Source organism: Polypterus senegalus, chromosome 12 (genome assembly GCF_016835505.1).
Source record: "Polypterus senegalus isolate Bchr_013 chromosome 12, ASM1683550v1, whole genome shotgun sequence".
Classification (NCBI taxonomy): domain Eukaryota; kingdom Metazoa; phylum Chordata; class Cladistia; order Polypteriformes; family Polypteridae; genus Polypterus; species Polypterus senegalus.
The window spans coordinates 11,985,112-12,010,761 of NC_053165.1; the positions used below are offsets into that span (position 1 = coordinate 11,985,112).

Sequence of the window (25,650 nt, forward strand, 5' to 3'; positions counted from 1 at the left end):
ACATGTTTTCACTTTGTTATGGATTATTGAGTATAGACTGATGGGGGAATAATTGCAAAATGTATTTATTAAAAAAACACAACACAAAGTATGCAAAAAGTGAAGGAGTCTGAATACTTTGAGTCAAACACAGCTGTGGGTTTATTCTTGGCAAATGTAATCTTTTACTAGATTTTATTACATAGCTCCTTGATAGCAAGTGTGCAATTTAAAAAAAGAACAAATCAGTAGGTGTAAACAAGACAATTTTATACAATGTCAAATTATGGATTTAAAGTACTTTTGTGGAATGAAACATGACAAAGGCTAAAAACAGATGTAATCCCAGATCACATTATTCTAGGACACCCTTAGTTTACCACCAGTGGTGATAGCAGCAGAGGTTTAAACAACCCTTTTCTGGATTTAACCGGGTTAGGGTTCACGCTTACTGAACCAGCTAACTATACCTTAGCAGCATCTTCCGGGATTGAATTAAAACACTGCAAATAATGAGAAGGTTAGCATTAAATGGAAAACATGAATGCAAAAAAAAAAAAAAAAAAAAGGTAAAAAGTAACCACTACTGTTGCCCACCAGCCATTAAACACACACACATTTGCAATTGTGGTCATGAACATTACTCTCTACTGAGCCCTCACTGTTTTACCTACAACTAACATGTAAATGTTAAACAAAAAAGTAAGTCAAATGGAGTAATGTGAACAAAATCCACAAATGATTCTTATGGTGATTAACCAGGATCATTCCAGATACTGTACCATGAGAAGTTACAGCACTTAGTGCACATATGTAGCATCCTTTGAATGAATTTAAATTAGAGTAAGCAGAATATAATTGACCTCTGGTAAGCAGAGATCATATTTGGTATTACAAATTAGTGTGGGTAGGAGAACAGCAATTATCAAGAAATGATCTAAATTGAGTTAATAGTAATTTTCCCTGTTGTCTGAATAAAAAACACCACTTTACACCCTTAACCAGTCATTGTTAAGTAAAAGTGGCTTCTTTATTTTAAAGAAATATGCTTTCATAGCATGAGAAACAAGGTCAAAACACTTATTTGTGTTATAACAGTTACATATAATTGCACATCTATTTAAACGACTAGCAATGGTTAAAAATGTCAGCTCATCTGTTCCACAGGGAAAGTTAAACATTTGGCAAATGTAACAGAAATCTTGGTAAAGTGATATGGACAGTTGGCAAAAGTTTATCTTTATGAATGTAAGCTGCACGGATGAAGGGTGGGAAGGGGCATGGACTAAAAAAAGGCAAAACACTGACATCAAAATCACCAGAACTGGCGGACCAGCCCCCACATTTCTTCAGCTGCTGCTGCAGCCTTACCAAATAAGGCAAGTGAACAGAAAGCAGGGACAAACTTCAGGTTGGCCAGCCAGTTAATCAAATACAAAGCAGATTTAAAGGGGAAAAAAAAGTAATCTGCACAGAAATCATGAGGCTCTCACAAAAGTGACAAAACTAAAGGCTAGAAATGCTAAAGAGTTTCAAAATGATGGGGTGAGGTTTATCACAGTGCACTGTAACAGTCCTTAGGTAGAAGTTTCATGATGAGCAGAGTTAGACATTTTTCCCTGAAGCCTTCAGGAAATAGAAATATTAATGCTAGATTTGATACTTTTACTTCCATTGAAGCCCCACCCAACCAATTTGGTTTTAGCCTTCCAAAGTCCTCACTACTGTACAGAATCCCCTCTCCATGCATATACCAAGCTTTTACTAATGTGGCCCAGTGCAATCAAACTAAAACATCCTGCTTATTATTCAACAAGACAGTTTAAAAGTGTAGGCAATAAGGGAGAGAGAGATTGCTTTAAATGATTCACAGACACAACCATTGCTAAATAGCTTTTCTTGAAACATTTCTGCTGAATAGTGTCATCTGAAAGCCCTCAATACTAATATGTTAGAGAGGATTGGCAGCATTGTTCATAATGACCATTAGTTTTTTTTTTTCTTCCCCATTCTCTATCACTACAACCTCCAGCAGGACCAGGGAGAGTCCCATAACTATGCCTGTCTACCTTAATTTGAGAAGTCTTTCTTGAACTGATATCAGCACACCACAACATAGAAGAGAAAAAAAAAATCATACTATTCAGAGTTTAAGTTACTAGAGAAGTCCAGCTTGTCAAGGACATAGACCCTCTAGCATGTATAGCAGCAGACCACCTACACATTAACTCCCCAAATTATGCCAGGGACAGCAAATGTCAAACAGTTCTTTAGTTTTGCTGTTGTTGATTCTCAAATTTCTCTCCCAGACTCCCACCTTCTGCCTTAAGCTCCATGTCAATAGACCCCATTAATGCAGAATCATTGTACAATTTCTGCAATGGACATGACCTTCAGTTTTATTTATAGTCACATGTGTACAGAGTGAAGAGAAAAGTAGACATGACTGTTTCTTGTAGTGCTCCAGTGTTGCTCACATCCACATTAGAGGCCCAGACCTCACAAAATACAGTCTGATGGAAATATAGTCCTTTACCCAGGAAACCATCAGCTCATCCACCTGCAGATCCCTTAACATGGAAGGCTGGACGGTTTTGAAGGCAGTACAGAAATGAAACACACTATCACAGTGCTGCCACCTTTGTCCTGACTGGAATAAGCTTTATGGAACAAGGCATTTGTTTTATGTATGTGTATGTGTATGCATGCATACATACATACATACCATATGTGTGTATTTATTGAGCTTCTGTAAAAAGCCACATTTCCCTCTTGGGACAATTTAATCTAAGCCCTAAGGTAGCTAGAAGGTGTAACAGTTATAAAAAAAAAAAAAATAAGTAGAGACCGAAACCAGGACACACACACCAATACAATGTTCAAGGAAGCAAAGTAACAAACATGTCAAAATAGTGCTCAAAGAACTATGAAACATTTCATGTAAACAAAGTATATTTGTACGTAAGTGATCAGTATTACATCATGCAATATAATGGAGCCAAAGACAAGGGGAGGAACTATTTAGCCTGTATGCTCGCCTTTTAAATGCATCCTTTTACGGTATCAGTCTTGAACACATTTGCCTTTATTTTCCTGCAAAGGTTTTGAGCGAGCATATCAAGACAAATACCAATACTTCCAGGATTTTAAGGAGCCAAGGTTCCCAAAGTCCACCACCTTTAAGATCAAAAGAACTGTGTTCACAGCCTTCCAGCAGTACCATCCATGCCTTATGACTAAAGAGATCTGTAATCAGACATGAAATTAAACTTTCAACACAGAGGGACTTTGACGCTTTCTTGTAATTAGATCAGGCAGATTGAAAATTTAAAAGCAGATCTATAAGCTATTCAAAAATAAAACTGCCTAAGTAAGGAGTAATAAAATATTTTAAATCCAATGTTGAACCATGAACACATTCCCAACCAGAATGAAGCAACTGCTAGCATTGGAACTCAATAGCAGCATTAAAAAGGGTCATAGACAACAACTCATTTTAGTCCAACATGTTCATATTTGTTAACATTGTTTGATTAGATGATGATTGCTGTGATTAGCCATTGTCACTTTATTCCTACATTTCCCACTACAGTGGCATTTGACTTCACCCATTTTGGATTAATTATGCTTGGACTTTGCAAACCAGATGTTTCTTCACAAATTTTCTCCTGCATTGCTGTATGCCTGTTGAATATTCAGAGACAATATTCATCTCTAGCTAGTCAGTGGGAGAAGACCACATTTCTTTTCTTAAAAAGCAAAAATTGACCACAGTTTGCTAAGGGCTCATCACTTACAATAACCAAAACAAAAAAACACTGGGTATCACCCTGGCCATATTCCTTGTACTTGTCCTCTGTAAAAATCATTGTTCTTTTGCTTGGAAATAATTCTCTAGACAAAAATCAGCTGGATGAGCTCTGCACTGCTTACATTAACAGGAAATCGTGTACATACTTCTGTGAGGAAGCATTGTGAACAGAGCACTTTGGCAGCTGCCCAAAATCAGCACTAGTGAGGGCTACAGAAGAAGACTCCTACTTTGAAGCAGGAAACTGCTTGCTCCAAGGGAAATCGATGCAAAGTGACTCCATAGTGACTGAATTAAACTAACATTTTGGTCAAAGAAATGGAGACTCCACAGAAGATTGGCCACAATGGGCATTCAGGATCCTGGGCCCACCAAGTACTCCATGTACGATTAAATACAAATACCACAAGCACTGGACAACTAATTGATTTTATATGCAATTGACAGAGGCACAAATTACAAAATAACCATCACCAATACACACACACACGCCTAAACCACACATTTGCTAAAAAGAATATTCCATCTCATGAGTATAAGGTGTTATCAAAACTGGATTAAGCACAAGACTGAAACCAAGCCCAGACAGGGGAGTTAGTACCCTGCAGGGCACACACACGTATACATATTCACATTGTTGTTCTGTTTGTTGAGCTCTGAGTAATTTCACTAATGACTGTTACTTTGTTTACCTAATATGCTACCAATACGAGTCTGAAGAAAAAACTGATTTTAACTTGTCTAGCATGATCTAACGCATGTTGTGTCTCACCAACAGGAATTATAAGATTATGACATACACCCTCTATCAAGGAAAAGACACTACATTGTGGAACCCCTGGAGTTACTGTCCAGAATACCCTAGATGGGTTCTTAACATACAAAGAGCTGGGTATTTAAATAAAAAGATGGGAACACGCCCCAAATTAGGCACGCACTGTCCTGAAAGAAATTTCTATAACAGATCAATATAGGTTAAAAGCCAATACTTGGGGTGTATTAAAACTACCGCCTACAGTTCATAACAGACCATGTGTGCAAGAACGAACAATAAGGCTGTAGTAACTATCAGAGGTCTTTCTGTGTGTCTTGATGCATAGCTATTAGGGTAGGAAATTGAACTGTCAATCCCCCAAACCACATCTGGATACCAATTACTACAAACACACACAAGCTACATTATAAGGCCAGCCACATTGTTTTTTCCCCCTGTGAGATGCATATTCCTTTCTGTAGCTTTCACTATTACATTCCACATTTAATGGCATAAAGTAGCATTGAAAATAAATTTAAATCATAAGTTCTTTACCTCGGAATTTTTTCGGTGGGTTGTTGAGATCCCCAGCTTCTGGCTGAACAACACAACGATCATCAACAAGCCTAAGGAAAAAAAATGCAGCGATTAACAAAAAAAAAATAAAATAATGCAGGCCCTGAAACTCCATATGACACACACATGCAATGAGAAGCTTTAATGGGATAAATGAAGGCAGGTAAACACTAAATCTCTACTTTCCAACTGCAAACATGTCCAACAAACATTTATATTGATTTTCATAGAGAAATATCACTTTTTGTTCAGTTTTACAACTATTGTCAATGTGACATCCCTCTAAATACTACCCCCACCATAGTATTAAAGTAACATGAATTGACCAGAACCAAAATTTATACTTAAAGCTACTTATTTCCATCTTGTAACATTATCAGAAGACCAGAATGTTCATCTGGCTTCCAATCATAATTCACACCCATAAACAATGAATTCAGAAAGTATTCAGACCCCTTGACTTTTCAAATATGTTGTAGCCTTGCTCTAAAATCATTTAAATTAATTTCCCCCCCTCAAAACACTCAATACCCCAGAATAACCAAGGTGAAAAACAATTACATTTTTGAAAATTAATAAAATTTGCAAAAATATCTAAAATCCTATTTTGGCTTTGTCATTCTGTGGTATTGAGTATTTTTGATAAGGGGAAAATCACATTTTTGGACAAGGCTGCAACATAAAATGAGGAAAAGTGAAAGAATCCGAATTCTTTCTGAAGGCAATGAACATGGTGTCAACTGGCCAGCCTTGAACGGAGTAATAAATCGCTGAAAGAGACTAGATTAATTCTGAAGTCTTAAAGTTGAAAGCTCATTGCATCAAATTTTAAACTAATGCAAATAAGCATTAGACAAGCAGTCGGCCCAACTTGTTTTCTTGAATATGCAGGTCTCATTTACACAACTGGAAACATCAGCAATAAAGTTGTTTCATGGATGACAAAAATGTTGCAAGTGTCAAATCTGTCCCACATTAGAATCCACATCTCTCAATCCTAATATTCTGGGTTTTCTTTGGAATATTGCTAGATGACTTATTTCACCGAGTTTCACTTATAAAGCAGAACATTTTACTGAACTCAGACTCAGCTGAAATTTCAAGAGCAGATTGTGTTCAGCTGACACATTTAGAAATATACAACAGAAGACACTCAAAACAGACCGTTTATTTACTTAACAAGTACAGAAAATGCAGCTTAGATTATTTCCAGCCTTTTGTCAAATGTAAACCTTTAAATAAGGCTCAAAATATCCAAATGTAAAAATATCTCTGTATAAGGTTAACAAGTCATACAAGTACAGCTCTATGCAAAGTCAAATCCAGATCTAAAAAAAGATACCACAGTAGCTAAGCTGGCACAACATAAAAAGCAAATATTAACTGCCTTACGGAGTTTCTCAGTAGAATCATCTAGGGCCTACAGCTTCTCCATTTGGGAATGGGGTGTTAACCATGCTGCATAGTGCTGAATACTTACCCTAAAGTGCTAATAAAGCCATTGACAGACCCCTCAGCATACAAGGAGACTATGTCTCCAATGTGCAAAAAACTTGACATTTTATCAGACATCTTTTCTTCTTCTCCCTGCAAAAGAAAAGTCAACCTTTAAGCTATCAAATCAAGACATTTTAGAATATACCATTAAAAGTATCAAAATATCACAACTCATACTATACTATAAAGTGCGTATACGGAACATTCTTGCATATAACATTCTGTAAGTGAAACAAAATACAGAACAAACAAGACATAAAACTGAAAGCAGTTTTACTTTTTCAAGCAACTCAATATAGACATTTCTTAGAGAAGATTAAAACATCAAAAATAAAAATTTATTCAATGCTAAAAACACTTCCTTCACATTATGTAATGTTTCAAAACAGAGGATCACAGACTGAAGATGACTGATCACATACACACACACATTCATTTCAAACATTTAATTTCAGAAATGATTAAACCAACAGCTACATACAACAGTATTTCAAAGACAACCAAGAGAAAGATACTGGCAAGCGATAACTGTCAAAATTATCCTTCAAAAGTTAGAGGACAATTTATGACTGGATTGTAAATCCTCTTAAGAGGAATGATAAAAAAAGTTAATTTTCAAATTGCAGGCAGAGGGCAGCACAGTGGTTAGTGCTCCTGCCTCACAGTTTCAGAAACTGTTCCACTTCAATACACCGTTTGTGTAGTTTACTCAAGGAACACTTGGATTTCCCTTAGACATAATGTATGAATGATGGCAAGTTAAACAGGTTGTGCTAAATTGCCCAGAATTAATTTATGTAGGGTGTGTGAGGACATATTGTCTGCATTTGATGGGTTAATACCTTGTGCCAGACCCTGCCAGGATAGACACTGGCTCCATGCAACTCAAGCACCTGGATTTACACTCTGAAATGCAGTTACCACTTTCAAAAGATGAATAGTGTATATTTTTGAAATAATGCTAAACTTTTCTTATGTGCTCAGACCTTGGAGTTGGATAGAACTTGACATGCTAGAAGGATGTGTTCCAGTGGATTGTGCTTCAGTGAGTTTACAAGAAGATGTACACCATGACCAGTACTTAGACTGATACTTGTATTGTGTTTAATAAATGGCAATTCCCTCCATCTACGTTAGCCTGCATTAAAATAGCATCAAAATAGTAAAAAGTGATATCCCTGATTGAAGCATTTATACAAGCCAGTCTCCTTGGGGTTTGGTGGGGCTTTGGAGAGGGAAACAAAAAAAAAGCAATTGAAACTTATGTCAGGTTCCCTCAGTGAGCAGAAAATACACATACCACTGCCACCTACAGACCCTTTTCAACTTTACGTCAAAGAGGCGGGCTGAAGTTAAATCTTGAATTCCTGATGCTTTCCAACTGTAGGACTGAGGTTGAAGTCATGCTGGTATATTGGAATGAACTGCAGGCCTGCATTAAAACAGACTAATTTGACAACCAATGCATCATTCAATGTTGCTTACTTCAGTCACTTAAACCAGTGCCTAACCCACCAATCAGTATAATAATTCCGGAAGTGACAGTTAATAAAACACATGCCTATGACCTATTGGCATATACATGACAGGCAGCACACGGTCATAAAATTAGCAAGCTGTCTGATGTGTTGGGATTTGCAGGTTTATATCATTAAGGAAGCAAGTCACTGCAGGAAATAAATGCCTTTTTCTATTTCTCACAATTTTAAAATGAACAATTTCATTACAAATAAGACCTTTAAGCCCAGTTAAATATTTAATTGAGCTTTCCACTTAATATATGCTCTTACATTAGTGAATGGGAGTGCAAATCACTACCGGAAGATTTGATGGATAGTAGTACTAGGTACGATCTTCATACATTCACCATTGATGTGCTAGACCCCTAAACATAACTATGCAGTCAAAGCTGTGGGGAAGAGATATGTAAGGGATACAACCTTCCCTTTGGTAAGCAAGGTACACACACACTGTTAAAAACTTCTCAATCTGCTAGTTCGGTTTTTATTCCGAGAGTTGCTGTGTAGAATCTCCTAGGGTCATCAAGATTCTGCAAAAGCACTCCGCTGATGAACAACATCACTATAACAGGAGCACCTCAAACCTCCAAACTGCTCAAATTCACCGACATGGCAGTGTCAGTCTGCCACAACCACTGAGAGTACCAGGATATGTCAGATATACCACCCGGTTCTACAAGTACTGAACCAGTACATGGTGACACTAGAAGTAAAAGGTGTAGTGCAGAGACGAGACACTTCCTTCACAGAAAGACATTGAAAGCAGCCAATATCATGCAGAGCACCAGGCCATAAGCAAGAAGCAGAGTTCAATAGTCTAGAGAAAAAAAAAAAAGAAAGAAAAAAAATGTTCCAACTAGACAATTTGAGCAGGACTGGGAATAATATCTTTCAATGGGATTTTCAGATAAACAGAAGTCACCCTGGCTAAAAATACACTATTTCTAAATTTCTGTACAAATTTTCCATGATTCAGAAATCAGCCAAATTAGGGCACTAAATGTAAACTATTCATATTTTGCATGAATTTTATAAGGTCTATACAGGAAACATTAAGTCACTAATCTCTAATCCACTTACAGCACTGTTCAGAGTAGTACTCAACAAGATAACACTGCTTAATGAACAGTCAATGGTGGTAGATTACTATTCTTGTAGCACATCACACCATTTTGCTCCATCAGAAGCAACCTAATCAACTTACAATAGCACAATGAAAAGACAAAGTGCCTATAAAAAGTAGGCATCCCTGTGGAAGCTTCACATTTTATTCTTATACAACATTGAATTTCCATGTACTTAATTTGGCTTTTTCGACACCAATTAACCGAAAAAAAAAAAAAAAAAAAAAAAAAACATGTGAACACATATCTGCAAAGTGGTCTTAATTACAAATATAAAATACAACATATTCGATCACAAGTAGTTAACCCCTTTATTGCAACACATCTAAAATATTTACAACTATTAGTGGGGGGCGAGAGAAAGCTATTTCTAATCTATCCTTTTAATCCTTATAAGTGCCAACGTAACATTAGTCTTCATGGCAATAACTCCAGGTAAAACTGGAAATTGAGGTCAAAGCTAAGACTACAAAATAAAAGTTTAGAAGCAGTAGCTTCATGATCAAACAGTCAACTTTGTGAGGTGGAATAGTAAATGGCTGAATCAAGAATTAAAGAGAAAGTATTCTCTTAAACAGGTCTAAACACAAAATTTTTTACAGGAAACCCACTTATTCAAGCAAGGATCAGTTTCGGCTACAGAGACTGGACTGGCCAAATATTCCATTCCTGCTTTACAAAGAAAACCAGAGATGTGGGAATTCTTACACAGAACAAGTGTATAGAACAGAGTATAAACAGTCCTCTAGACTGATATAATTGCAAGGCTAGACTTGTGTTCAAACATTTCTATATGGAAGCCCTCAACTGTTAATTACTGTGAGGTCTCTTTTTGGGTTTGTACTTTCTTGATGTTTTGCTGCATTTCTGTGAACAAGCAATAGCTAGTGAAAACAATTGTTTATGAAACTCTTTAGCCAGAACACAGATTATTCAGTAACTTCTAACAAAATATAGAAAGTGACAACGATAGGCAGATTTTTCCATTTAGGACAACTTGCAGACCCAACGGTGTTGAATAAGCTCTCTAGTGACAAAGAAAAGCTGACGTTTTAGGTGTGTAACAGCCTGCAAAGCCAAATTTTCCCAGAAAAAAAGCCTGTAGCTTTAAAGACAATGCAAAATATGTCAAGCTTAGACAACAATATAGAATTTGTCATTAACTACCAGTTAAAGACTGCAGATAGTCCAGAAATGTGGCTCTTTTAACAGTTAAGAGCCACAAGATTCTACTTTGTCTCAGATGAAGGTACTTCAAAAGACTGAATAGGAAATGAACACGTACAAAATAACGGAGTTAGATCTTTTTTTCTTGTACCTTTTATAGCAATAGCCAAGATTCCCAATTCAAGATCACTATCTCCCTTGACAATATGCTGAACTGATGGCGAGTATGAAAGTAAAACTAATGGTCTTGCTGACATGAAAGGTGGGATAATTCTGTTGCCAGCTGCACAATTTGTTAGCCTTACAAAGTGGAACGATGAAATAGACAGTCAATACAATTGCAAAAACAGTTTATAAACTTGGTAAGCAGAGAAGTCTTTAAGGTTGAGAACTGCTTATTGACCCATTCACTTGCCACACAATTACATAAATTAACTAAAGCATGCATGCTCATTAAATTAATCTCTTGGAATACAACTGTCACGTCAGGAGTCAGTGACCCGAGAACAACCAAAGGCCAGCAACACTTAAAATTCACACTTTCAACATTGTGCATGGAGTGGATGCTAACCCAGCAAGCCTGGCTTATAATGAAGTCTGCTGTATGCACCATCAGTTTCGGGTTGATGTTGAATGTCTACCACTACAGCAAAGGTCAAGCCTTAGTAATTTTACAACAAATTGATTTCAGAAATCCTCTTTTTTAGTATTGATTTTTAAGCAGTATTTCTAGTTACTGAAAGAAAAAAAAAAAACATTCAGTACATACAGTATACTGTACATGGCAAAATAAGGCAGTCCATGACGACCATATGCACTAAAAAAACCCTTCTCTGAAATCCCATAGGTCTGTAAAGCCCTGCCCCATTTTATTAGTATATTGGAGTAAATCCCACTGCAAATTCTGTTACACACAAACCCACAAGCACCAAGTGTTCCAATGCAGTTCACAACTTAAAAGCACTTCAAACTGAAACCAAGATAACCTGTTAAGAAATATACATGTTAATGAAAACCAGAGTTCATAAAACATTCTACCAAACTGTCATGGTGCCAGACTGGTTAGTGCTACTGTTTCATGGAACCAGCAGTCTGGGTCTAAATCCCCTGCCCAGACATGATCTGTGTGAAATTTGCATGGTCTCCCTAATACTATATGGGTTCTTCCCAGTACTGCAATATTCCCTTTTAATCCCCAAAACCCAGGCAAGTTAGGTTAACATATTTCTTAATTGGCCACATCTGGGGGTGTCAGTAGGCTCAACAATTGACTGGCGCCCTATATTCATTGTTGGCTGTTGTCTTGCATCAGATTCTGCCAGAGAACTTTTATCATAGAAAAAGAAAACATACTGCGCCAAAAGAATCTCTATATATAATCTTCATTTGGATCTTGATCTTTGTTTGTCCATGAATGAATTAGAAGAAGCACTAGATGGCATTAGACAGACAGCTAAAACATAGGCATTGCATTAAGAATACTACTGCTACATACTACTGAAGACTGTAGTACTCCAGTCACACCTCAAAACAGACATTCAAACTAAACAAACTGTTGTGCTTTAAATTAACTAAAGAGATCTTCATTTAAATCTTGATCTTTGTTTGTTTGCAAATTCCCCGCATGCGTAGACCACCTTCCAGTTTAGTATGGTGGTGTTACTCACGAATGTAAACAGTGTGCTGGAATAACGAAAGGAGTGGTGGACAGTGTTACGCTGGTTAGCTCCTGAGGCCTGGTTAGAGAATGAGATTGCCGAATATAAAAAGGTACGTGCCTACGTAACATATGAATGAAAGAAAGACAGTGGGGTAAAATGAATGACAACGTAACAGCACGTTCTGGAAATTATTATTGCTACATTGTAGACAGCGAGTGCTGCGCGTCCCACAGTTGTACCGTGGCTTGCTCACATGTCAGTGAAGTGATCTCTATTTATGCTTTAAAGAGCCTGGATACCTATGTGTCCCCTTTTATAACCATTGCTCCATGTATATTGCCTTACTCTTTGGATTGCCACAAAGCAACCTGCGAGATTGGAGAAAGGTTGAGAAGAGATCGTGAAAGGAAATGACAGCGTCGTGAAAATGAGACGGACTGAATGAACAGAAGCAGAAATGCTCCTACACCACCACAATTTCTATTCGGACAGTGATTACGAGTAGGCCGTTCCTATCGAATCAATGTCCAAGGGTTTTCTTTTGTAATTTTGTTTCCCTTATAAAAAAATCATAATGCTGTGCGACGAAGTGCCCAGTTCACGACTGGCAGCTGTGTTTAAACAGGGAGCCCTTCACAGACAACTAACACGCGCAACGTAGTTGGGCACACATGGCTAGTACTATATAGATAGATGTACTTTATTTGTCCCCATGGGAAAATTAGAACTTTTACAAAAGCTCAAGAGAAAGAGGAAAAAAAAAAATTATATAATTAAATTCATTTTTTCCTCAGAATTCTACACAAACTCCCCATAATGACAACACAAAGTTTACTTGAGATTTTTGCAAATTTATTAAAAATAAAAAAAGAGCACATCTACACAAGTATTCACAGCCTTTGCTCAATACTTTGTCGATGCACCTTTGGCAGTAATTCCAGCCTCAAGTCTTTTTGAATATGATCCCACAAGCTTGGCAAACCTATCCTTGGCCAGTTTCGCCCATTCCTCTTTGCAGCACCTCTCAAGCTCCATCAAGTTGGATGGGAAGCGTCGGCGCACAGCCATTTTAAGATCTCTCCAGAGATGTTCAATTTGATTCAAATCTGGGCTCTGGCTGGGCCACTCAAGGACATTCACAGAGTTGTCCTGAAGCCACTCCTTTTGATATCTTGGCTGTGTGCTTAGTGTTGTTGTCCTGCTGAAAGATGAACCGTCACCCCAGTCTGAGGTCAAGAGTGCTCTGGAGCAGGTTTTCATCCACAATGTCTCTGTACATTGCTGCAGTCATCTTTCCCTTTATCCTGACTAGTAGCGAGGTGAAATATTAAGTTAGGTCACCAAAAAAGCACATTTAACAGGTTATTAGTATAAATCTTGCATTTCATATCAAGATTCAGTAATTGCTTACTAAGGTCTCAAACTATTATACATACTGTAAAGAGACGATTTTCACAAGCAGAAGCAAATCTTGTGTTGGAAGACAGTGTGAAGACAGAAAGGAGCACACTGCACAGCTATGTCAGCATTCAACAGTCAGACAATGTGACCAAGGAAGCATTTTAAGAAAAAGAAAAAAAAAAAAAAAAAAACAAATCAGCTATTTAGATCTGGAACTACAGCACATTTAATTAAATTACATAGTAGTACCTTGCCAACAACCTTCAAGGCCACAACAGAACCACCTTTGCAATAAGAAAGGCTGCATCAAAAAAGGATAATGAAAGCCAGTGATGAATCTCCATCCTAGGATCCATACAATGGTCAGCCAAGGAAAATTCTTACAAAGTTTTATTTAAAAATAAATAAAATACCAAACACCCAGTAGAGGATAGTCAAATGACTGTGCAACTCCACTAGTATGCAAAAACCCCTCACAAAACAAGGGCATACTTACACAGCCAAGTTTAAACAGACAGCAAAGATGAACAAGATTTGCCTGATGGGAAAGTAACCCAAACCCACTTTCCTTAAACATGCAACATGACCACTTCAAGCCAATATCACATTACATGACATGGTTCAACTTCAACCCCATTATTTCAGAACTAGCTGTGCATGTTTAACTGTAATACAGGCTGAAGCCTAAGTAGTCAATGTAAACCACTTTTTTTGATACATGGTCTGTCTATTGATCTATTATACAGTATAATATAATAATTGTGGGCTGCATCAGGAGTGGGCAGGAGGAGGAGTACAGGAATCAAAGACTTTGTTAAATGGTGCGACTCAAACCACTTACACCTTAACACCAGCAAGACCAAGGAGCTGGTGGTGGATTTTAGGAGGCCCAGGCCCCTCATTGACCCTGTGCTCATCAGAGGTGACTGTGCAGAGGGTGCAGACGTATAAATATCTGGGAGTGCAGCTAGATGACAAATTAGACTGGACTGCCAATACTGATGCTCTGTGTAAGAAAGGTCAGAGCCGACTATACTTTCTTAGAAGGTTGGCGTCCTTCAACATCTGCAAATTAGATGCTGCAGATGTTCTACCAGACGGTTGTGGCGAGCTGGGGAGGCAGCATAAAGATGAAGGATACCTCACGCCTGGACAAACTTGTTAAGGCAGGCTCTATTGTAGGAGTAAAGCTGGACAGTTTAACATCTGTGGCAGAGCAACGGGCGCTAAGCAAACTCCTGTCAGTCATGAAGAATCCACTGAACAGTGTCATCTCCAGGCAGAGGAGTAGCTTCAGTGACAGACTTTTGTCACTGTCTTGCTCCACTGACAGACTGAGGACACCCCATACTATGCGACTCTTCAATTCCACCTGGGGGAGTAAAGGCTAACATTACTCAAAGTTATTGTCTGCTTTTACATTACTATTTAATTTAATATTGTTTTGTGTATCAGTATACTGCTGCTGGATTATGTGAATTTCCCCTTGGGATTAATAAAGTATCTAATATTATGCACCCAATCCTTTTCCCTTGCAGCAGCCTTTTCCTCTACATATTGAGACACCCCATTTCACTGCTTCCTCTCGCCTCGCTAGTTGAACGGACCACTCTCACAGTCAGTGTTTGTCTGGGAAAAAAATACCATCAGTTGTCATAACCACACAGGTCTGGTTTAGCAGCTCTAGCCTAGTTGTATCAGGGCTTTGGTTTCCTGAGGAGCACGTAAATTACTTTCAATCATCCGTGCCCACCATGCAAAGTCACTAGAAAAACAGCTATAAACCTCGTTCACATGGTCTAAGAAGGTGCAAGAAATTCACTATCAAGCTGCTTTTGCTGGCATTTAACAGTATAGCAAATAAAATCAATTTTTAGACCCTTGCTTGGTATTTTTGATTTTCTAACCCTTACACCATTGTCTTTATTACAGTGGATACCTCTATGTATTATAAAATAGGGTTGTTTTGTTTGCACAGAAAAGATTGACGTTTTATATCAAGGTTGCAATGTAAACAGATTCTGGAAAGTACCAAAAAAAAAAGTTTTAAAAATAGTACAATATCAGCATTTCATGATTTTTGGTTCTGGAAGTAAACATTACCCTTTACTCTCAACCCCTCAACCTCCCCCCACAAAGGGTATACATAGAAAAAACATCTGTTCTACCGACTTCATTAAAACAAAACCACAGCCTTGGACTACTTATTGCTTTGACAGAATTGGGACCACTTCAAGGAACCATCCTCTATTGCTTTGATGTGTGCATAGTGCAGGACATCAGAGAGGTTTGACTAAAATGGCTTGCAGTTTTGGAGTTATCAGTTATTGGCATCAGAACAGTTTTAGTACTGGTATAGAGGTTCAAAAAAAAGTTAGTATTGAAGTTAAATTGTACTTTTTTGGTGTAAAGTACTACACATTTAGGATCCAATTTCTAGAAATTTAACTAGGTTATTGTGAGCAGCCTTAGCTGCACACATTTGTTAGGATAATCTGCCTACAACACATTAAAAGTTGTGTAATGAGACATCAGCTTAGTCGGCGATGACAAACTTGGACAGCAGTTCGTCAGATTACACAACTAAAAATACTGTAGCATGGCATGTCAAATTAGATGACTGTATAATGACTTTCCAGCACAGTTTCATATTTAAAAAAAAAACTGAACTATACCCTTTTTCCGTGACAACCAATAACGTGCGGGTAGACAGAGCCACATCCTGTGCGGAGTCAGGAAAGGTACAGAGTTGAACTGCAATCTTAACCCTTTTCTCTCCCCCACCCCCCTTTTAAGGTCTGCAACACCCACATTCATTCCTTATTCCCCGTCGCTACATTTCATGCAGTGTACTTCCATGTGAGCGCTCATTGGTTTTTAGCTCCCACACACACACACAAGCCTACCTCAGGACTTAAAAATAAAACCAGTATTGGTTAAGACAAGCCACAGACTAGTTGGACTGAGTCAGTGGGTATGTCACATTACACAGCTGTAAGACATAGTAACACACTGTGACTGCCTGCAATTGTTTAATCACACACACACACACACACATATATATGGTGACGGGAGAAAAAAAAAAAAAATTAAAAAACCTGGAAAGCAACCTAATGTGACACGGCCTTTAGAGGTAGCATTGGGACTTCACTGAATAACTCTAAAAGTGCTACCTGCTATATATTTGATACATATAAAGCAGCTATGTCTTGCCTTTGTTCTTACCAACCCCACTATTTCTCTTGTCTAAAACACTTCTGTTAGGGATAATACTTTAATTTTTTTGACATCCCAAAGGTGTGCAGGGTAAGTTGACTTCAAATTTGATATCTGCAAGAAACTCCTGAGATGGAATGGTACCAGATTTGGAGCTGGTTCTTTCCTGGGGCATTATGAGGCAATGGAACAAGTTACAACTTCTCACAAACTAAAGTTGCAATGAACAGGGTCACCACAATGAAAAAGGAACAATTAAGATGAACTCATGTACATCACTTCTTGAATGTGTCTACCAAAAGTGTACAATTTAATGAAACAATTGCAATCCAGTGCACCTACCAAACAGTTTATGCAATGGATAAGGCAGCAGATAAATAGCTGAAAATGCACGGTCTTGTGTGATAGCAGTTGTAGATTTAAATAAAGACTCTGCTGTGAGTACCCCCTTGTGTAGGATCAGATGCTAAGCAGAGATCCATTTTACTCTCCTTTGCTCAAGACTACTTGCAAGAAAAAAACTGCAGAAAGCTGGCCCCTTTGAAGATAAGCCTTTAGGCTAGGCAGCTAGCATGTCTATCGCTCTGTGAGTAAAACAGAAAAACCATCTACTTATTAGTACTGCTGGAAGAGATGCATTTTTACTGTTGATTTCAGATCGCCTCGTTTCTCCAAAACCCAAGCTACTCTGCACCCTACACAGAGCCACGGACAACCAGAGGTATTCTACCTGTGAAGGTGTGCTTTTCTTGATTGCAGCATTTATCTGCATTCTCTACTTGCAGGAAACACAGGACTCTGTCATTTCAAAGCTTCAAATATGAAGAAAACCTCACAAAAAAATCAAAAGAAAAAGTTTTTACTCAACGCTCAGTCTGTGAAATAAAGCCCCAATTTGCCTACTATGTTTGGTTCAGCCAAAGGTATGAAATGCCGTTCCTTGAGGGGGGATTCATTTCAGATCACCCATGGACAGATGTTGAAAACAGTACTTGATTCAGCAAACACAGGGTTAGACTAGTTTAATATCAGATAGACACCAGAAAAATCACAGCCTTAGTGGGGTGGCAAATGCCCAATATCGACTTTGCACAAGTAACCCTTTATTGAGACAAAAGCAGAAACTAAACCAGCAAATTTACAGATTAAAACACATATTGGAATCTAGATTATCAGATTGGAATTAAAGACAATATTGCAAGGGCTAGGAAACATCCAGGGGAAATGTGCAGAAAATATCACTAGATGGGCCTTAACCTGAAACAAGGAAAGAGGTAGCAAGATAAACTAAGAAACACCTGGAGAAGGGACCAAAATGGTGACATCAAACTAACAGAATTGAAATCAAGACAGCTGATAATGGTAACACAGAACAGACACTGCTGGAGGACGATCAATGGTCTTTTCTCCAGAAAGGAGCAACAGGCTTAACTGTGGATTTCTATGCACTCTTCAGATGGACTTGGATAGCATACAGGGTTTAGCATATTTGTGGCAGATGAGTTTTAATGCAAGTGTAGTATTACAAGTAGGAAGTAAAAATGTTAGATTTGAATACACAATGGGAGGCCAGAAACTTGAAAGTAACCCTTGCAAGATGAAATCATAGTTGACTTGTCCCAATCAACTTCCAGGTAGTGTTTAGAAGCCATTAAGAAGGGTAAAATGTGTGGTTACCTCACAATGTGTGGAGTACAAATCAAGTGAGGAATTGCTTAAGCTTTGTAACTCACTAGCATGACCTCACCTGAAGTTCTGCATGCAGTTGTAATTTCAGTTTTTTAAAATGAGTCATTAGCAGTGTAAAAGTCTAGAGAAGAGCCACTAGGCTGGTTTCAGGAATGAGAGTGTAAGTAATGAGGAAAGGCTGATGGAGGTCCACCTTTTTAGTTTAAGAGGTGACAAAGTGCTTAAAATTATGAAATAAATTACAGTTGATCAAGACAGATGCTCTAAATTAATCAAGGACAAAGAGTAACAATTGCAACCTTAAGGGTAAATGATGCACATAAACATTAGAAACATTTCCTTCACACTAAGAACTACTGACAGATGGAATAATTGGCCAAGTAATGTGGGACAAGAGGATTCCAAAGACACTTAAAACTCAACTTGATTTTGGAGGAAATAGGTGGCTATGATTGACAGGCTTTGCTGGACTGAATGATCTGTTTGACTGAATGATTTGTAATGTTCTTGACATATTGTTTTATACATACTATTGGGGAACAACAAGCTGTTTTGAAGTGGGTATGAAAGGTTTGTCCCCACAGATACACACCCAATTCAGAATGCTTATGGCCATTGGCCTTTAAGAAAAAAGCAAAGCCCTTAGTCCAGCATGAAGAGGGTTAGGGCGGCATGTCCACTGAAAGACAAATCTCTATTTTAAATCTGCCATGCTAGAGGGGTCACAGTGAGGCTATTCATGGACCACCACACACACACACACACACACACACAACATCCCCCTTATTTTCCCTCCTGCACATAATCTATTTTTTTAACCAGTATCAGCAGTTGGATGCTAAGTAATAAAATGAGAATGTCACCTTTATGCACTCTTTAGTCACTAAGAGAGGGCAGACTGGCACTACAATGAGAAGCTGGAGCTCAGAAAATTGTGTTTCAAGAAAAACAAACCATTAGGTCAAATAATGGACGGGCTGACAGTGGTTAACAGTTTAACTTATTACTTTAGAAATGCTTACTGGCAATAATGGTGGAAGAGTGCCTTAAAATTGAACCATCAGCCAATCCAGGCCAGCTTCTAGAGTGAAAAAATTGCAAGACGGGCTTCTATGGCCCCCTCTATGAAAAAAGGTTTCATACAAGGTCATCCAAATGAAGTTTATGTTTTAGATCACCAGAAAGTCTGAAAAAAGCTTCTGAGTGATGATACATTGAAATAATGACCACATCCAGCTCACTTTAGTCCAGATGTTGGAATCCATAAATTCCTAACATTTAGCAGGAATGCATCCAGCCAGTAATATGCACACAAGGATAGAAGATGAAAAAGAATGTTGAGTACTTGGATGATGACTGAACAGATTTAATGTTAAGTGGTGGGAGGGAAAGAGGCAATGCAGCATGAAAATATTTTTTTTTTGTTGATATGAAAAAACATTTGTAGATTTTAAAATGTATTTTATTGCATTTTGATAAGCATGCGATTCAGTACGTGCACCAACATTTCATAATTTAGGTACTGAAAGCAACCCCTTTTTCTTTAAGAAACCTCATAAATGGGGAAGTACCACTTTCCATAAGTTCTTCCTTTTCACAACGAAACCCCAATGTTTATTCCTTCCCCCCCCCAACCCATACCCCCCCACCCCCATCTACACGGTTGTACCTCGATGTGCCCGATTGTGTCAAAAGGAAAAAGAATGCCAAGGCCCACCATGTTGTATGCTTGCATTTAAAATTTCAGCACATGTAATAACACTAATCTGAAAGCTATCAGTGTACCAGTTATTTCAGTTTGCTAAAAAAGTAAAACTCATTTGAAATCACATTGCAATATTTGCACACTTGAAATACAAAGTACGCCACCCAGCATCAATTTGACATGGGAACAGGGAAACACATAAGGCGAGCCATCTGCAGTACATGTGATAAAACAGAAGGCTCACTCACAATGTTCCTCCAGACCAGACAATGTATGCAAATGCGAGAATTAACAGTGGGCTTTCTTTGTGAACATGGAACTGATGAAACATGGTACTTGGCCATGAAAAGTACCTTTTAAGGAAGGAAGAGAAAAAAAAAAAAAAATAGAGTACATCTATCATGAAATGCTGAGACATGTATTGAATCACATACACTCATACACAATGAATTACACCCACGCGGTTTAACAGCAGAGGCATGCACACGTTTATTCTCATTTTTCCATGCATTGTCTGGTTTGACACAGCCAGCACCAATGATGTGTGCTGTGCATTTTACATGCACAGCATGCCACCTTGTGTGTTCTCCTTTCCCCACATCAAACTTGTGCTGGCTGTGTACTTCATGTATTGACAGCTTTGCTACTCTCAGACACTTGGCACCCTTTACTGCTGGCTATGTAATTTCTATTCCAAGTCCATCCATCCATCCACCTATCCATCCTCTTCCGCTTATCCGGGGTGGGGTCACAGGGGCAGCAGCTTAAGCAGAGAAGCCCAGACTTCCCTCTCCCTGGCCACTTCTTCCGGGAGAATCCCAAGGCGTTCCCAGGCCAGCCGGGAGACAGTCCATCCAGCGTGTCTGGAGTCTTCCCCGGGGGCCTCCTCCTGGTTGGACATGCCCAGAACACCTCGCCAGGGAGGTGTCCAGGAGGTATCCTGATCAGATGCCCGAGCCACCTCATCTGACTCTCGATGCGGAGGAGCAGCGGCTCTACTCTGAGCCCCTCCCAGATGACTGAGCTTCTCACCCTATCTTTAAGGGAAAGCCCAGACACCCTGCGGAGGAAACTCATTTCAGCCGCTTGTATTCGCGATCTTGTTCTTTCGGTCACTACCCATAGCTCATGACCATAGGTGAGGGTAGGAACGTAGATCGACTGGTAATTTGAGAGCTTTGCTTTACGGCTCGGCTCCTTTTTCACCACGACAGACCAATGCAGCGCCCGCATCACTGCAGATGCCGCACTGACCCGCCTGTCGATCTCACGCTCCATTCTTCCCTCACTCGTGAACAAGACCCCGAGATACTTGAACTCCTCCATTTGGGGTAGGATCTCTCCCCCAACCCTGAGAGGACACTCCACCCTTTTCCGGCTGAGGACCATGGTCTCGAATTTGGAGGTGCCGATTCTCATCCCAGCCACTTCACACTCGGCCGTGAACCGATCCAGAGAGAGCTGAAGATCACGGCCTGATGAAGCAAACAGGACAACATAATCTGCAAAAAGCAGTGACCCAATCCCGAGTCCACCAAACCAGACCCCTTCAACACCCTGACTGCGCCTAGAAATTCTGTCCATAAAAGTTATGAACAGAATCGGTGACAACGGGCAGCCCTGGCAGAGTCCAACTCACATTGGAAACGGGCTCGACTTACTGCCAGCAATGCGGACCAAGCGGACACCAGTTGTACAGGGACCGAACAGCTCTTATCAGGGGGTCCGGTACCAAATACTCCCAGAGCACCCCCCACTGGGTTCCCCAAGGGACACGGTCAAATACCTTTTCCAAGTCCACAAAACACATTTAGACTGGTTGGGCAAACTCCCATGCACCCTCCAGGATTCTGCTAAGGGTGTAGAGCTGGTCCACTGTTCCGCGACCAGGACGAAAAACCACACTGTTCCTCCTGAATCTGAGATTCGACTATCCGACTGACCCTCCTCTCCAGAACCCCTGAATAGACTTTTCCAGGGAGGCTGAGGAGTGTGATCCCTCTGTAGTTGGAACACACCCTCCGGTCCACCTTTTTAAAGAGGGGGACCACCACCCCGGTCTGCCAATTCAGAGGCACTGTCCCTGATGTCCATGCGATGTTGCAGGGACATGTCAACCAAGACAATCCTACAACATCCAGAGCCTTGAGGAACTCCGGGCATATCTCATCCACCCCCGGGGTCCTGCCACCAAGGAGTTTGACCACCTCAGTGACCTCAGTCCCAGAGATGGGAGAGCCCAACTCGGGGTCCCCAGGCTCCGCTTCCTCATTGGAAGGCATGTTAGTGGGATTGAGGAGGTCTTCAAAGTATTTTCTCCACCGACCCACAATGTCCTGAGTCAAGGTCAGCAGCACACCATCCCCATCATATACGGTGTTGACTTGATAAATTTCAGTCGGGTTTTAGAACAAATCACAACACAGAAACTGCACTCGTTAAAGTAGTAAATGATTTGCGAGTGAATGCAGACAGAGGCCATTCATCGTCTTAGATCCGAGTGCCGCATTTGATACCATTGATCACAATATTCTTAGAAATCGCCTTAAGTGGGCCTCTCTGGCAGTGTCTTAAATTGGTTTGAATCCTACCTGACAGGGAGAAAATTCTGTGTTAGTTGTGGTAATTACAACTCAAAGTTACATGATATACAATATGGTGTTCAACAAGGCTCTATCCTGGGTCCGCTGCTCTTCTCAATCTATATGCTTCCGTTTGGTCAGATTATCTCAGGGCACAACGTGAGCTACCACAGCTATGCTGATGACACATAGCTGTACTTACCAATAGCACCTGATGACCCAGATTCTATTGATTCACTAACACAATGTCTGACTTGTATCTCAGAATGGATGAATAGTAACTTTCTCAAGTTAAATAAAGAAAACTGAAATCTTAGTGATTGGCAATAATGGATACAATGAGGCCATTAGAAATAAACTGGATACACTAGGATTAAAAGTCAAGACGGAGGTAAAAAGCTTAGGGGTAATTGTTGACTGTAATCTGAATTTTAAATCGCATATTAATCAGATCACTAGGACAGCATTTTTTCACTTAAGAAACATAGTTAAAGTTAGACCTCTTATCACAGAAAGATGCAGAGAAATTAGTTTACACGTTTGTTCTCAGTCGACTAGATTACTGTAATGCACTCCTCTCAGGACTACCCAAAAGACAAATCGTTTGCAACTAGTGCAGAATGCAGCTGCTAGAATCCTAACTAGGAAAAGAAAATCCGAACACATTTCTCCAGTTTTGATGTCACTATACTGGTTACCTGTGTCATTCAGGATTGACTAAAATTCTGCTTATGGTTTATAAAGCCTTAAATAATCTTGCTCCATCTTGTATATCGATATGTCTGACACCTTACATTCCAAATCGTAACCTTAGATCCTCAAATGAGTGTCTCCTTAGAATTCCAAGAACAAAGCTTAAAAGAAGTGGATAGGTGGCCTTCTGCTGCTATGCACCTAAACTCTGGAATAGCCTGCCAATAGGAATTCGCCAGGCTAGTACAGTAGAGCACTTTAAAACACTGCTGAAAACGTTACTTTAACATGGCCTTTTTATAACTTCAATTTAACTTAATCCTGATACTCTGTATGTTCAGTTTATCAGAATAACTATTCATGGTGGCTCTAAAATCCGTACTGACCCCTACTCTCTCTTCTGTTTCTTTTTCCGGTTTCTTTGTAGTTGTGGCCTGCGCAACCTCCACCTACTCAAAGCTTCATGATGCTCCAACAATGATGGATGGATTAAAAGGCAGAAGTCTACATGACCATCATTTTCAAGTCCTTCCGTGAGAACCCTAAATCCAAAGAGGACTGTTTCATTTATGTTAGGTAGAATGCCCAGAGGGGACTGGGCGGTCTCATGGTCTGGAATCCCTACAGATTTTATTTTTTTCTCCAGCCGTCTGGAGTTTTTTTTTTTTTTCTGTCCACACTGGCCATTGGATCTTACTCTTATTCTATGTTAATTAATGTTGACTTACTTTATTTTCTTATTGTGTCTTATTTTTCTATTCTTTATTATGTAAAGCACTTTGAGCTACTGTTTGTATGAAAATGTGCTATATAAATAAATAATGTTGTTGTTGACACTGCACTACTTCCCCCTCCTGAGATGCCGGACGATGGACCAGAATCTCCTCGAAGAAGTCCGAAAGTTGTTCTCCATGGCCTCCCCAAACTCCTCCCATGCCTAAGTTTTTGCCTCAGCAACCACCGAAGCCGCATTACGCTTGGCCTGCCGGTACCCATCATCATCTGCCTCCAGAGACCTACAGGACAAAAATGTCCTATAGGACTCCTTCAGCTTGACGGCATCCCTCACCGCCGGTGTCCAACAACGGGTTCGAGGATTGCCACCACAACAGGCACCGACCACCTTGCGGCCACAGCTCCGGTCAGCCGCCTCAACAATAGAGGCACGGAACATGGCCCATTCGGACTCAATGTCCCCCACCTCCCTTGGGATGTTGAAGCTACTTCTGACGGGACTCTGCCAGACGTTCCCAGCAAACCCTCAACACGGTTGGGCCTACCAGGCCTGACCGGCATCTTCCCCCACCATCGAAGCCAACTCACCACCAGGTGGTGATCAGTTGACAGCTCCACCCAAGTGTTCAAGACATGTGGCCGCAAGTCCGATGACACAACCACAAAGTCGATCATCGAACTGAGGCCTAGGGTGTCCTGGTGCCAAGTGCACATATGAACACCCTTATGCTTGAACATGGTGTTCGTTATGGACAATCCGTGACGAGCACAGAAGTCCAATAACAAAACACCGCTCGGGTTCAGATCGAGGGGGCTGTTCCTCCCAATCATGCCCCTCCAGGTCTCACTGTCATTGCCCATGTGAGCATTGAAGTCTCCCAGCAGAACGAGGGAGTCCCCAGAAGGTAAGCCCTCTAGCACCCCCTCCAGGGACTCCAAAAAGGGAGGATACTCCAAACTGCCGTTCGGCACATACGCACAAACAGTCAGGAAAGGCGGAGGGAGGCCACCCTCTCGTCCACCAGGGTAAACCCCAACGCACAGGCTCCAAGTCAGGGGGCAATAAGTATGCCCACACCTGCTTGGCGCCTCTCACCGGGGGCAACTCCAGAGTGGTAGAGAGTCCAGCCCCTCTCAAGGAGATTGGTTCCAGAGTCCAAGCTGTGCGTCGAGGCGAGACCGACTATATCTAGCCGGAAGCTCTCAACCTCGCGCACTAGCTCAGGCTCCTTCCCCTTCACAGAGGTGACATTCCACGTCCCAAGAGCCAGTTTCTGTAGCCGAGGATCAGACCGCCAAGGTCCCCGCCTTCAGCCACCACCCAATTCACACTACACCCAACCTCCTTGGCCCCTCCCATAGGTGGTGAGCCCATGGGGAGGAGGACCCACGTTATTCCAAGTTGTGTGAAAATATTAGAGGTAGCACATTATGGACTTAGAATGAAACCTGTCTGGTAACAGTGCAGAAATATCCTAAAACAGTATTTGGTAAATGAGTTCCTGTTTTGATTTGTTTAATTGTAATTTATAGAACTTCA

The 25,650-nt window shown here is 40.1% G+C and overlaps 1 protein-coding gene across 1 annotated transcript in view; it reads right to left on the bottom strand.

The window, feature by feature from the left end:
• The window catches only part of LOC120540181 (inositol 1,4,5-trisphosphate receptor type 1), an 86,810-nt gene that overhangs the window by 47,653 nt on the left and 13,507 nt on the right, over positions 1-25,650 (bottom strand). The window contains exons 2-3 of the mRNA XM_039770734.1: positions 6,601-6,707; positions 5,100-5,170 (exon numbers count right to left, since the gene is read on the bottom strand). Of these exons, the coding sequence (XP_039626668.1) occupies positions 5,100-5,170; positions 6,601-6,692 (163 nt within the window). The 5' untranslated portion in view covers positions 6,693-6,707. The remainder of the gene's footprint in view (positions 1-5,099; positions 5,171-6,600; positions 6,708-25,650) is intronic.